At 34.5% G+C, this 13,038-nt stretch overlaps 1 protein-coding gene across 3 annotated transcripts in view; it reads left to right on the forward strand.

The window, feature by feature from the left end:
- Positions 1 to 13,038, forward strand: part of Atp11b (ATPase phospholipid transporting 11B (putative)) — a 102,720-nt gene that overhangs the window by 22,105 nt on the left and 67,577 nt on the right. For all 3 annotated transcript variants that reach the window (XM_031376607.1, XM_031376608.1, XM_031376609.1), the window contains 6 exons: positions 564 to 680; positions 3,206 to 3,295; positions 5,509 to 5,589; positions 9,107 to 9,214; positions 9,509 to 9,637; positions 10,833 to 10,936. In XM_031376607.1, coding sequence (XP_031232467.1) covers positions 564 to 680; positions 3,206 to 3,295; positions 5,509 to 5,589; positions 9,107 to 9,214; positions 9,509 to 9,637; positions 10,833 to 10,936 — 629 coding nt within the window. The remainder of the gene's footprint in view (positions 1 to 563; positions 681 to 3,205; positions 3,296 to 5,508; positions 5,590 to 9,106; positions 9,215 to 9,508; positions 9,638 to 10,832; positions 10,937 to 13,038) is intronic.

Here is a 13,038-nt window from a genome sequence, read left to right on the forward strand (position 1 = left end):
TTGTTCTTCCTGTATTCCAGACTTCTGCACTAATAACCATTTATCAGAGAGTGCATACCGTATTTGTGATATGAATCTTACTTAGTCTTTTGAGAGTACAACTCTTTGAAACTAAATTGATCTTGGTATAAGAGAGGTTAAAAATAAGCATAAAACTTTGCTATCAGGCATGGTAGCCACATATTCATTAGACATATTTCTGTTTCCCTCAGTAATAATCTATCATAGGAGAAAGCAAGGCTCTCATGGGAGTTAAAAGCAAGGAATGCAGTTAAGAATGCTTCTAAAGTTCTCATATCTGATTTTTTTCCTTGTAGCATATTTTACTATTTCTCATTATTGAAGGTATGATTTTAGTTAATTTGTTTCTAAAGATATTATACCTGTTCACCTGTGAAGAAAAGCATTGGTGGCTTACCTGTCCTAATAATAAAATGGATTCAGTCTATGTGCAGTTTAAGGACAGTACTATATATAATTTGATCAATTATTTAAAATCAGTAGTAAAATATTATAATAACTAGCCTGCTGATTAGTACTCTTTTTCTGCTGTTTGGTCTTAGGGTTTTGACCCACCACATCAAAGTGACACAAGAACTATTTACATAGCCAACAGATTTCCTCAGAATGGCCTTTACACACCTCAGAAATTCATAGATAACCGGATCATTTCATCTAAGGTAAGAATAAGCAATTTTATTATTAAACTGTAGATGAGAGCTTGGGATATATTTGTAGTTCATTTGGTACACCTGTCATGTACAAAGCCCTTAGTTCAGTCTTCAGTACCACATAAATTCAACATTTTGATGCATGCTTATAACTCTGCACTCTTAAATTCAAGGTCATCTTAAGCTATATAACAAGATTGAGGCCAGTCTGGGATATACGATAACAATATTTTGTCCCAAATAAACAAACAAAATGGTAAATTTATAACATTTTAAAAATGATTTACTGAATATGGGTTGATAGATATATCTCACCCAACATGATGTAGGGAAGAAAAGAGGTTGTTAATTACTACCAGTTAACAGTTGTCTTCAGCTGTGACTATATTGTGATGGCCATCTTCTGAGCCTGTTTCTTCTCACTTTATGTCATTTAATATGTGAAGTAACAACAACCTATGTGAAATAACTATTAAATTTTTTATAAAATGCTATATTTATATTATCACAGTTCTTTGATTTCAGTGCTTGGAAATTGAATAATTTTCTCAAAATTGTAAGTGGCTTGGTTAGAGTTTGAACTCTGTTCTTTGTGATTTTAAAGCCTCCTTGTCCCATTATCTAGAGTCTCCTGTAAATATTTTAGTATAAGGTACTACTTCATTGTTATTTATTTTTTCCCTTTTGGCTCTTGAAGAAGTCGTATTTGTTAAGCAAAGGCTTATAAAGCAGCGCTGTCTAATTCATTTCTCTTTCATGATAGAAGTGAGTTGTAGTATTCAGTAAGAAAGCTAGTAGCACGTAGGACTGTTGAGGCCTTAGAATATGGCTGGTACAACTGAAGAGCTGAACATTTGAAAACTATTATAATTCAAATGCCATAGCTTTATGTGACTAGTGACTACTTTATTAAATAGTGCTTTTATTGATGATGTGAATCAGAGAGACTGAGGACAAAGTTTTTACTTAGACCTGGCACTTGCATATAGGGCACCAGAAGAAACCTTCGTATCCTCTCGCCCTGCCTTCCAGAGACATTAACGCTTTCCTTCTGATACTGATCTCATCTTTCCTACGGTGTCACCTTAACTTTTCAGTACCTTTGCCCTGCTCTCTGTCACCTTAACTTTTCAGTACCTTTGCCCTGCTCTCTTTTCTTTCTTCTGCCACATTATTTTTGTATATGACTAATCCATTGATAATGCTAAAGCAGCCTGTTTCAGTTCTCATATATATTTTGGATGCTGTATAGGTTTAAAAACAGTTTCAAAATCTAATTTTTATATTTAAGATACAATTTTATCACTTCTCTCTTTCCATTTCTCATTTCAAGTCCTCTAATGTCCCACCCCCAACCTTCATTCCCTCTCAAATCTGCAATCTCTCTTTGTTATTTACATATGTAAGTGCAGCCTGTTGAGTCCATTTGATGCAATTTTACTGCTGTTAGGAATCATAATGTAAATATCATAATGGTATGCAACCCTATGAAAAGATCATTTGTCCCCCAAAGGGGTCATGACTCACAGGTTTTAAACCACTTGCCTGAAGGTATGTGCTACTATGCCCAGTTTGGATAATATTATATCTTAATTCAATATCACCTTATATTAAATTTAAACTTCCTTGTAAAGGTCAGTTATAAAGTCATACATGCCCATAGAGAGGTTTTACTCATTCTGTTATCTTAGCCACTATTATATAATAGTTAAGATAACTTTAAAGCTCAATAAATTATTTTTTAAAGTATTTTCACATTGAATAGTATGTTCCTTCCCTCTCTAAGGTAGGTTATGTGCAGTATTTTGATTTATTCAATCTGTTAATATTTATAGAAACATGAAAACATGAAAATAATATTTTGTCATTAGTAAGCTGCTTTGTATGTGAAATTTTTATCCTCAGCTTTCCCTTGTTTTTATGAGCTTTAAGAGCTAGCCAAAGGAAATCTGTTCTTTTAAAACCAATTTTTATGGGATTAGGGAGATGGCTCAGAGGTTAAGAGCATTTAATGCTCATACAAAGGACCTGGTTTCAGTATCCAGCATCCACATAACAGCTTTCAACTATCTGTAACTCCAGTTCTGTGGTATCTAATATTTTCTGTACTCCACAGGTACCATGCACACATGTACATACACACACACATATACACACACACACACACACACACACTTTTACACATATATTTTAAAGGGATTATTATTGTTGTTGTTGTTGTTATTATTATTATTATAATTATTATTATTTGTGTGTGTCTGTGTGAGTATAGGCAGGTAAGTGTGGGTGCCTTTGGAGGCCTAAGGATTCAGATGGTCCTAGAGCTGTAGTTATGGGCACTTTTGAACCACGTGACACGGTGTTGAGAATTGAGTTTGAGTCCTCTGTAAGAGTAGTCTGTATACTAAATATCTTGAAACCATTTTCCTTACTGCCAATTTATATAATTGTTTTCTTTAAATTACAGAGAGAAAAATATTGGTATCATAATCTACATAGGTTTTTGTTGATTTTTCTTTTCTCTTTTTTCCTAGTATACTATATGGAATTTTGTTCCAAAAAATTTATTCGAACAGTTCAGAAGAGTGGCAAACTTTTATTTTCTTATTATATTTTTGGTTCAGGTAAGTTTTATCACTCCTTGAATTATTTATGAACTGGCTGCTTAAACATATATTTTATAATATGGAAAAATTACATTGTATTCCTAGTTGTTTGACTATAGGGTTGTTTTTCTTCTGTAGTTTCTCCATTGTATTCATGAATAAATTATCTAAATCAGATCTAGATTTCTAAAACATAGGCTATAAATTTTAAGATCAATTGCATTTTGTTTCTTTACTAGTGTATCTTAGTACTGATAAGTGTAAGCTAAGCTAAGAACAGTACTTGTAATTTTTCTGGTGCCTGCCTCAAAGTATATATGTTTTAGTTGTTAATAAGCAGTGCATCCTTGCCACATGTCTGCCTGTGGAATCATCTTAGTAAAAGATTATGTGTGTGTGTTTAAATTTTGTTCTGTCTACGTCTGTAATCACAGATACTCAAGAGGCTGAGGCAGATGAGGATTGCTCATCCCCAGGAGTTTGATGCCAATCAGGCAGCATAGTAAAATCCCAAACCAATAAATTTTATTTAAATTTATAATTTTTTAACATTTCTCTCCCTCTCTTTCTTACTTTGTCCTCCTCTTCCTCTTTTCTTCCACATCCTCTTCCTTCTCTCCTCTTCTCCTCTTCTTCATCCTCTTCTTCCTTCTCCTCCTCTTCCTTCTCTTCGTGTGTGTGTGTGTGTGTGTGTGTGTATGTGTGTGTGTGTATATGTGTGTATGTGTGTGTATATGTGTGTGTGTGTATATGTGTGTGTGTGTGTGTGTGTGTGTGTGTGCGTGTGTGTGTATACACCTTAGAGTCTCATTATGTAGCTTAGATTGATTATGAACTTACTTTCTGTCTGCATCTGCTCCTTTAGAATTACAGGTGTTTACCACCACATTCAACATACTATTTTAATTTTTAAGTATTTACAAGAGTACTTTTCTGGGCTTAAATCTGAGGTCATCATAAACTATTAAGTAGCCCCTTAATCTAAATTTTTTTTGCTTTCATATATATATCTCACAAAATATAAGTTGAAACTCAAATATAAATCAATTTGTAAATATAGTAATTATCATTTTCTTATGGTTATTATTTCTGATAAAACCTTAGAATTTTTCTTCAGTGTTAAATTAAAATTTTGTTTAAACTCTAAACTGGTCTCTCAGTAGAACCTAGGATTTCAAAAGAAAAGTTAAAATTACTCAAATAATCATCTTAAAGCTTTAGAAAACTATTAGTTTTAAAATGCTTTTCTTCATGAATGGAAAAGGGACTTCTAATTTTATACCAATAGAGCATCTAGTGGTTTTCCTGGAAAATGAAATTATGCTAACTGTATTTACATGGCATGTATGCAGTTGTGTAATTGCTAGCTAAGATCAGCATTATACTGAACAGAGCAAATTTAATTGGCCTACCCAGAATGAAGGGAAATTAATAAATTGTAAGATTTGTGTTCTTTCTAACCTATGTAACTACTGCTTCAGCAACTTATAGAATCTTCAGTTATATGATTTATATCATATTTTTTTTTTGTTTTTGTTTTTCAAGACAGGGTTACTCTGTGTAGCCCTGGCTGTCCTGGAACTCACTCTGTATACCAGGCTGGCCTCAAACTTCGACATCCACCTGCCTCTGCCTCCCAAGTGCTGGAATTAAAGGTATGTGCCACCACTGCCCAGCTGATTTATATCATAATTGAAACATCATTTTCCTCACTATCTTCCTCTGATTCTTTTCCATTCTTAGTTCTCTTCCTTCAGGATTGAGTTTATCTTGAATCCCAGGTTAAAGTTGGTGACAGACTTTTCAGTGTTTTTTTAGGATGTACAAAGAACATGAGATAAGACCCATTGCAGTTCTACTCATGGGTAACAATGAAGAAGAATGTAAGAACTGTGAAAGCCAAGTGGTCACATTTGGTGGTACATGCCTAGAATCCTACCATTTGAGCAGCAAGGACAAGAGGATGGGGAGTGGTTCAGTTTTGTGTGGCATGTGTAGGAAAATCCTGCCTCAAAAGGCAGAACAGCAATAAAAAAGCAGACTAACTGAGTTCAATCTAGCAGTGTATGAGAATGTACAATAGAGACTCAACCAAGCCTATGAAGTTGTCAAGAAGATGAAATAGTAAATTAAACTGTATGCCTTGTACAGCAGTGTGAGATTTGGGGTATTAATAAGACAATATATGCAATATAAATATGTAATTCTCTACATTCTGTCTTTAAATCTAGCTTATGATTGATACACCTACCAGTCCAATTACCAGTGGACTTCCATTATTCTTTGTAATAACAGTAACTGCCATAAAACAGGTATGTAATACTTCCTTCCTCAGTTCTTCCAACATTGATTCAGAACTTTTAAAATATTTCCAGAATAACACTATTGTGAGAACAATTTCATAACAAAGCAGCAGATTTATTTGATACATAGCAAATTATATCCAGGTACCTTGTGACTGATTCATGAATGATTGCAACCATTAAAATATATTATTGTCTTAACATAGGAATCAATCTAATTGATTGATTATCAAATATGTACAGACTAATATATAAAACAAACTAGTATAATCATTTTTATAATTTTAGTGAAGCATGACTCAGAGGAAGTAAGTTCATGGAGTAGAACATTTGCTTTTGGCATGAACATTTGTACTTTGCTAAATTTTACAGTTTTCTTCAACAAAGTTAGTTTTTGTGTGTGCTAGTATCCTGATGGAAATAATTTCAGCCAGATTATAAATTGATATTAAGAGCTAGGAAAAGAGAAGTAGAATATTGGATAAGCATACTAATTAAGTATCTTTAAAATGTCAAATTGATACTGTTATCACTCCTCAAAACATCTACTCATGGTCTCAGTGATACAGAGATGATTCCTTCCACTAGACGGAGAGTTCATTGCATTCTTTTTTACCTAAAAGATATTAAAATTCTTTGTATTATAGTTTATAAAAATACCATGTTGGTTGATGGAAAATGAAATTAACAAATACATTTGAAGTTGAGTTTTAGAATAAGAATAAAAGGACAATTGATAAAGAAGATAAGAGGGAAACCATTTAGAGAAGGACCCATCTACCAGAAGTGCTCTGAGGAGTTATGATTTGTGTTTCAAAAAGTGCTATTGGAAATAGTGATGCTAATTAACATAAGCGAAAGATCATTGAGAGTCAATAAAATCATTGAGAGTCAATAAAATGATTTTGATAAGGCTACTGAACTAAAACAATATATTGGGATAAATCTAAGAATGATACACAATTAGAATTTATGAACTTATATTAAAAGGATAATGCATTTATTGTTACTACTTTGCTATTAGTGTTGTCTAACGATAAGAGGAAGTAAACTTTTTTCAGAAATCATATTTTAACTCGTAGCTTTTTCTAAAATTGACATACTATAGCTTAAATTGGGCCAATGTAATCTATATGTCTTAAAGTGCTTTCCAAAATTATTTTCTCCAAAAAAGTATCATATCAATATTTTGATTAACACCTCTAGTTCTTACAGTCTTTCTGTCTTCTCTTCTATATAGCTCCCCAAGCATTGATGGGAGGGAGGGCTTTGATGATGAAAGACATCTCATTAAGGACTGAGTGTTCCACAGTCTCTTACTCTTTGACATTGTCCAGTTGTGTGTATCTGTGTTAGTTCCCATTTACTTCTCTGATGAGGTCTGTGTAAGTCACTGATTTATAGATATAGCAGTATGTCATTAGGAGTCATTTTATTGCTATGTTCAGAATAATGGTATTAGGCTCATGATCTCTGTAATCTCAGGTTCTTGGCTACTCTAGTAGTGTGGGGTGTAGGTTCCATTTCATGGAATGGGCCTTAAATCTGATCAGAAAGTTATTGGTTATTCCTATGACATCTATGTCATTATCACACCAGTGTATCTTGTAGGCAGGTCTCTGTTATATGTCTTAGGTTTTGTATCTGGGCAATATCAACTACCATAAACAGTAGTCATTAGGAGTGAGGTTTCTTGTTAGACACCAACTTGACTTCTTTGTGTTCAGTGCCATAGTGTTGCCTTCAGCAATAAGGCTTTACCACTAGTGTATAGAGAGCAACCAACAGCATTCGCAATAGCCTATGATGCTTGGAGGTGGTCCCCCATTAACTTTTATGCACGTAGCCTGAAGATAATTTTATGCAGTACTTTTAAAATATTTTTGTATATAAAATAATGTTTCACATGTAAAGTCAGTTGTGAAATTATCTGCTTTTATATCATCCCAGGGCTCAAAAAGGTTTGTATTTTAAATTGTAATTAGTTTTGTGGTCAGTATTTTAAGAAAGGAAAAGAAATCAACCTCAGTTTTAAAGTTTTTTTTTCTGTTCATTGCCTGCAATCATACTCTATAAATTTATACCATATAACTAAGACATCATTTATACATAAAAGTCATGTAATGATTGAATAGTTTTAGGAAATTATAGACGCTGTGAATGTCACCCTAGACTTTTGGCATGGTTAGCCATGACATTGTAAATATGGACTTTAGCAATAGCATCCTAAAATCAGCTTTGAATATGCGTAAGATGTTTATGAGCCCCAACCCTCGCTAAGGGACTATGACTTAAAGAGTACTGGGAGGAAGAGTGTCTTTGGCTCTCTCATCTCTCTTTTATTCTCCAACTTCTTTTGAGATTTTATTTTAATTACATTTCTCTCATCCGTCTCCCTCAAACCTCTCATATATGCTTCCCTACTCTCCTACAGTTGTTATTCCATGTGTACATATGTTTATATATACACATACATTCCTAAATATAACCTGTTGAGTCAATATAATGTTAGGTATATGTTTTCAGGGCTGTTTGGCACTGGACAATCAGGTGGTGTGCCCTTTCTTACTGCTCCAAGCTTTAAATGGTTGCCTGTAGTTCTTCGTATAGTGTTGAGGTCTCACGGGCTTTCCCAATGCAGTTTGGCATGTTTGTTGGTGTCCTTAGTGTTCAGCTCATGTTTGGGGAGTCATGTGAATGAGACTTCATGGTTATAGCTTCTGCTGTTACTTCACAGATACAATCTCAAGCAAATTCCCTCAACCTTACAATTTCTCTCCGTCTCCTCCTGCAACATTCCCTGAGCCTTAGGTGTGTGGGCATTTTGTAGAGCCATTGGGACTGAGCTCAACAGCTCTACATTTTTACTGGTTTTGGATTTCTCTAATGGTCTGTACAGAAGAGAAGTCCCCTTGATGAGGGGTAAAGGCAACATTTATCTGTGGGTATAAGGACAAATGTCCTTACCCACTCATGCCCATGCCAGCAACCAAACTTAACTTGAGTCAGTTCACATGCACCAAAGACATTGCAGGAGGAGTTGACTTGTTCAGAGAAAGATTTCTAGGGGTGAAGGTGAAAATGACTAGAAATATGTATTTTTTCATACACATATATGTGAATATTTAAATAAAGATATTTTTACAATCTCAAATGGAGATATTAATAATGCAGTTATAAATTCACTTTTGGAATCCAGAAGAAATGTGAGTTTGAGAAAAAATATTTAGAATTATCAGTATAGTTTATATTATTTGAATACATAGAAGTAAATAGAGTAATTTTATTACTAAGAGTGAAGTATATGGAAAGCACTCATAAAGGTGGCAGAAGAAACCTTCATAAGAAAACAGGGAAAGGTGAGAATCTCAGGATACCAGGAGCATAGAAGAATTGAAACAGTTAATGTTTCTGGTAAGAATGAATGTCTGAAGTGTCATTTCTGATGGAAGCACCAAAGTAGCTTAGTAGAATTCTGGTGAATGTCCCCAGAAACTGTAGGATAATGTTTCTTCTTTATTTATAGGGTTATGAAGACTGGTTACGCCATAACTCAGATAATGAAGTAAATGGAGCTCCTGTCTATGTTGTTAGAAGTGGTGGGCTTGTAAAAACTAGATCAAAAAACATTCGGGTATGTATATGGTAAATGATATAAAATTGCATTTTGGTATCATAGTTTTAGTCTTTTTTTTTTCTTCTTCGAGACTTGATTTTATCTATCTACTTTATATTATAAAATCCTGTGTGTGTCCGTGTGTGTATCTCAGTGGAGAGTATAGCTTCACGTGCTTGAGCCCCAAGTTCATCTACATAGCAGAACATATATACAAAGTAAAATATTATGATAAGCCACCTATCTAGAACAGAATGAGAACAAATCCTTGCCATTTAAAATGTATAATCCTTCTTTCCTGGTTTCCTGTAGGTGGGTGATATTGTTCGTATAGCCAAAGATGAAATTTTTCCTGCAGATTTGGTGCTTCTGTCCTCAGATCGACTTGATGGTTCATGTCATGTTACAACCGCTAGTTTGGATGGAGAGACAAACCTAAAGGTTTGTTCATGTATATGTTTCAGTACTGCTTTGGGTCAATATAATGCCTCATGTTTATAATGTTCCCTTTTGGTGAAGTGATCAACTTTGATCTGATAAAGTAAAGTTCTTTTTAAGTTACTGAAACTTAAAAAAAAATTTTTACAAAAGTTGATCAACTGGGACAGTGGCTATAGAGTACTTGCTACCCAAGGTAAGCATCTGAGTTTGACTCCCTAGCACCTACTTAATAAAGACGGGCACAACAGCACATGCTTTTACCCCAGAACTGGGGAGGGTAAGATGGTGCATCTCTGGAGATGATAATCAGTGAGTATAAGGACTAGTAAGCTTTGTGTGCAGTGGACCCATCTCAATAAGTACAGAGGAAAGGCACTGAAGACTCCCCAAGTCAACCTCCAGGCTCCATACACACATGCATATCTGATTTCTGTACACTCATCTATAGATACACAGAATGTATACACTTGTTTGCAACTACAGTATAAAAATTTAAATTTATTGTTACTGTGTGTTTAAGAGCATTCTCACCCTGAATTTGTTCATATTAAAAGTGGAAATGTGCTGGGCAGTGGTGCCACACGTCTTTAATCCCAGCACTTGGGAAGCAGAGGCAGGCGGATTTCTGAGTTTGAGGCCAGCCTGGTCTACAGAGTGAGTTCCTGGACAGCCAGGGCTACACAGAGAAACTCGAAAAACCAAAAAAAAAAAAAAGTGGAAATGGATAATGTTTTAGGAAAAATAAAATCTTTTAATAATTTTGATGCTTTAAAAAAAACAAAAACAAAACAGACTGCCTCCAAACTTCTTACAATTCTACCTTTGCTTCTCAAATACTATGATTATAGATGTGAACCACCATGCCCAGCTTGATATATTTTTAGTCAAGAAGAAAGTATAAATTTGCCCAATTTTCAGAGTCTAATAAGGGGTGAAAATTCACATTTTTCTACTAAATGGGATATAATAAATCTTTAGACACTTAATTACAAATAGACTCCAAACAAACAGAATTGCTCCAGGTAAACACAGCAATCCATTTGTTATCTGCCTATTTCTAATTATTTCTTTTCTGTCATTTTAGCAGAGTGATCTGCAATCTAGTATGCCATGATTTCATCTAGAAGACATTTGAAGTGGTTGTTATCTGAGGTCAGGGTTAGATATATATCAATCTTTTTGTAATTTTTTTCAGACACATGTGTCAGTTCCAGAAACAGCAGTATTACAAACAGTTGCCAACTTGGACAGTCTCATAGCTGTAATAGAATGCCAACAGCCTGAAGCAGATTTATACAGGTATGGTGTGTTATTTGGTGAGCTCATCTTCATTTAACAGCTTCTATTAGAAGTAAAATTCTAATAGACTATTATTAAATAGTCACAAATAGTTTACAAAATTATTTTTAAAATTTATCTTAAGAAATTTACTAATTTTATATACAAAAGTTCTAATAGAAGGTCAGCTTTCTATTAAGACCTTGTTTTCATAAAAATAAAACCTTAAAATTATTACATTTTACTTACGTGTGTGCATATGTGTGCATGTGTTTAGGCATGTGCATCCACTGTGTATGGAGGTCTAGGACTACTCTTGGGAGTCTGTTCTTTCCTTCTATGTGGGTTATGGGAATTGAGCTCAGGTTATCACTTGACAGCAAATGTCTTTACTCATGAGACAACTTGTTATTCTTAAATTGAAACTCTTATATTTGGTAATAATAGTTGTGAGGCCCTCAGTCAAAGTGAGAAATAAAAAAAAATTTGGATGGCCTTCCTTCAGTCTCTGCTCCACACTTTGTCTCTAGCTCCTCCCTTGGGCATTTTGTTCCCCCTTTTAAGAAGGACTGAAGTATCCACACTTTGGTCTTCCTTCTTCTTGAGCTTCATGTGGTCTGTGAATTGTATCTTGAGTATTCAGAGCTTCTGGGCTATTCACTTATCAGCAAGTGTATACCATGTGTGTGTCCTTTTATGATTGGGTTACCTCACTCGGGATGATATTTTCTAGTTTTCTCCATTTGCCTATGAATTTCATGAATTCATTGTTGTTGGTTTTTTTTCTTTTTCTTTTCTTTTTTTTTTTTTTTTGGTTTTTCGAGATAGGGTTTCTCTGTATAGCCCTGGCTGTCCTGGAACTCACTTTGTAGACCAGGCTGGCCTCAAACTCGGAAATCCGCCTGCCTCTGCCTCCCAAGTGCTAGGATTAAAGGCGTGTGCCACCAATGGCCGGCAAATTCACTGTTTTTAATAGCTGAGTAGTACTCCATTGAGTAGTACTCCATGTACCTCATTTTCTGTATCCATTCCTCTGTTCAGGGATATCTGGGTTCTTTCCAGCTTCTGGCTATTATTAATAAGGCTACTATAAACATAGTAGAACATGTGTCCTTATTATATGTTGAAGAATCTTTTGAGTATATGCCCAGGAGTGGTATAGGTGGGTCCTCAAGCAATACTATATCCAGTTTTCTGAGGAACTGCCAAACTGATTTCCAGAGTGGTTGTACCAGTTTGCAATCCCACCAGCAATGAAGTAATGTTCCTCTTTCTCCACATCCTCTCCAGCATCTGCTGTCATCTGAGTTTTTTATCCTAGCCATTCTGACTGGTGTGAAGTGAAATCTCAGGGTTGTTTTGATTTGCATTTCCCTGATGACTAAGGAAGTTGAACATTTCTTTAGATGCTTTTCAAACATTCGATATTCCTCAGTTGAAAATTCTTTGTTTAGCTCTGTACCCCATTTTTAATAGGGTTATTTAGTTCTCTGGAGTTTAACTTCTTGAGTTCTTTGTAAATATTGGATATTACCTAAACCACACAAAGACAAAACAAAGAATGAGAACTGATTTGCTTAAGTTAATTTTATATCCAGCTACTTTGCTGAAGTTGTTTATCAGGTTTAGGAGCTCTTTGGTGGAATTTTTAGGGTCACTTAAGTATACTATCATATCATCAGCAAATAGTGATAATTTGACTTCTTCCTTTCCAATTCGTATGCCTTTGATCTCCTTTTGTTGTACAATTGCTCTGGTTATGACTTTGAGTTAGTGGGATTGCTTCAAGTTTTTTTTTTCTTTGAGTTTGTTTATGTAGTGAATTAGGTTGATGGATTTCTGTATCTTGAACCATCCCTGCATCCCTAGAATGAATCCTACTTGATCATGATGGATGGTGATCATTTTGATGTGTTCTTGGATACGGTTTGCAAGAATTTTATTGAGTATTTTTGCATTGATATTCATAAGTGAAATTTGTCTGAAGTTTTCTTTCTTTGTTAGGTCTTTTTGTGGTTTAGGTATAAGAGCAATTGTGGCTTAATAGAACGACTAGGGTAGAGTACCTTCTGTTTCAATTTTGTGGAATAGTTTGAGGAGTATTGGTATTAGGTCCTCTTTGA

Source organism: Mastomys coucha, unplaced genomic scaffold (assembly GCF_008632895.1).
Source record: "Mastomys coucha isolate ucsf_1 unplaced genomic scaffold, UCSF_Mcou_1 pScaffold17, whole genome shotgun sequence".
NCBI classification, from domain to species: Eukaryota; Metazoa; Chordata; class Mammalia; order Rodentia; family Muridae; genus Mastomys; species Mastomys coucha.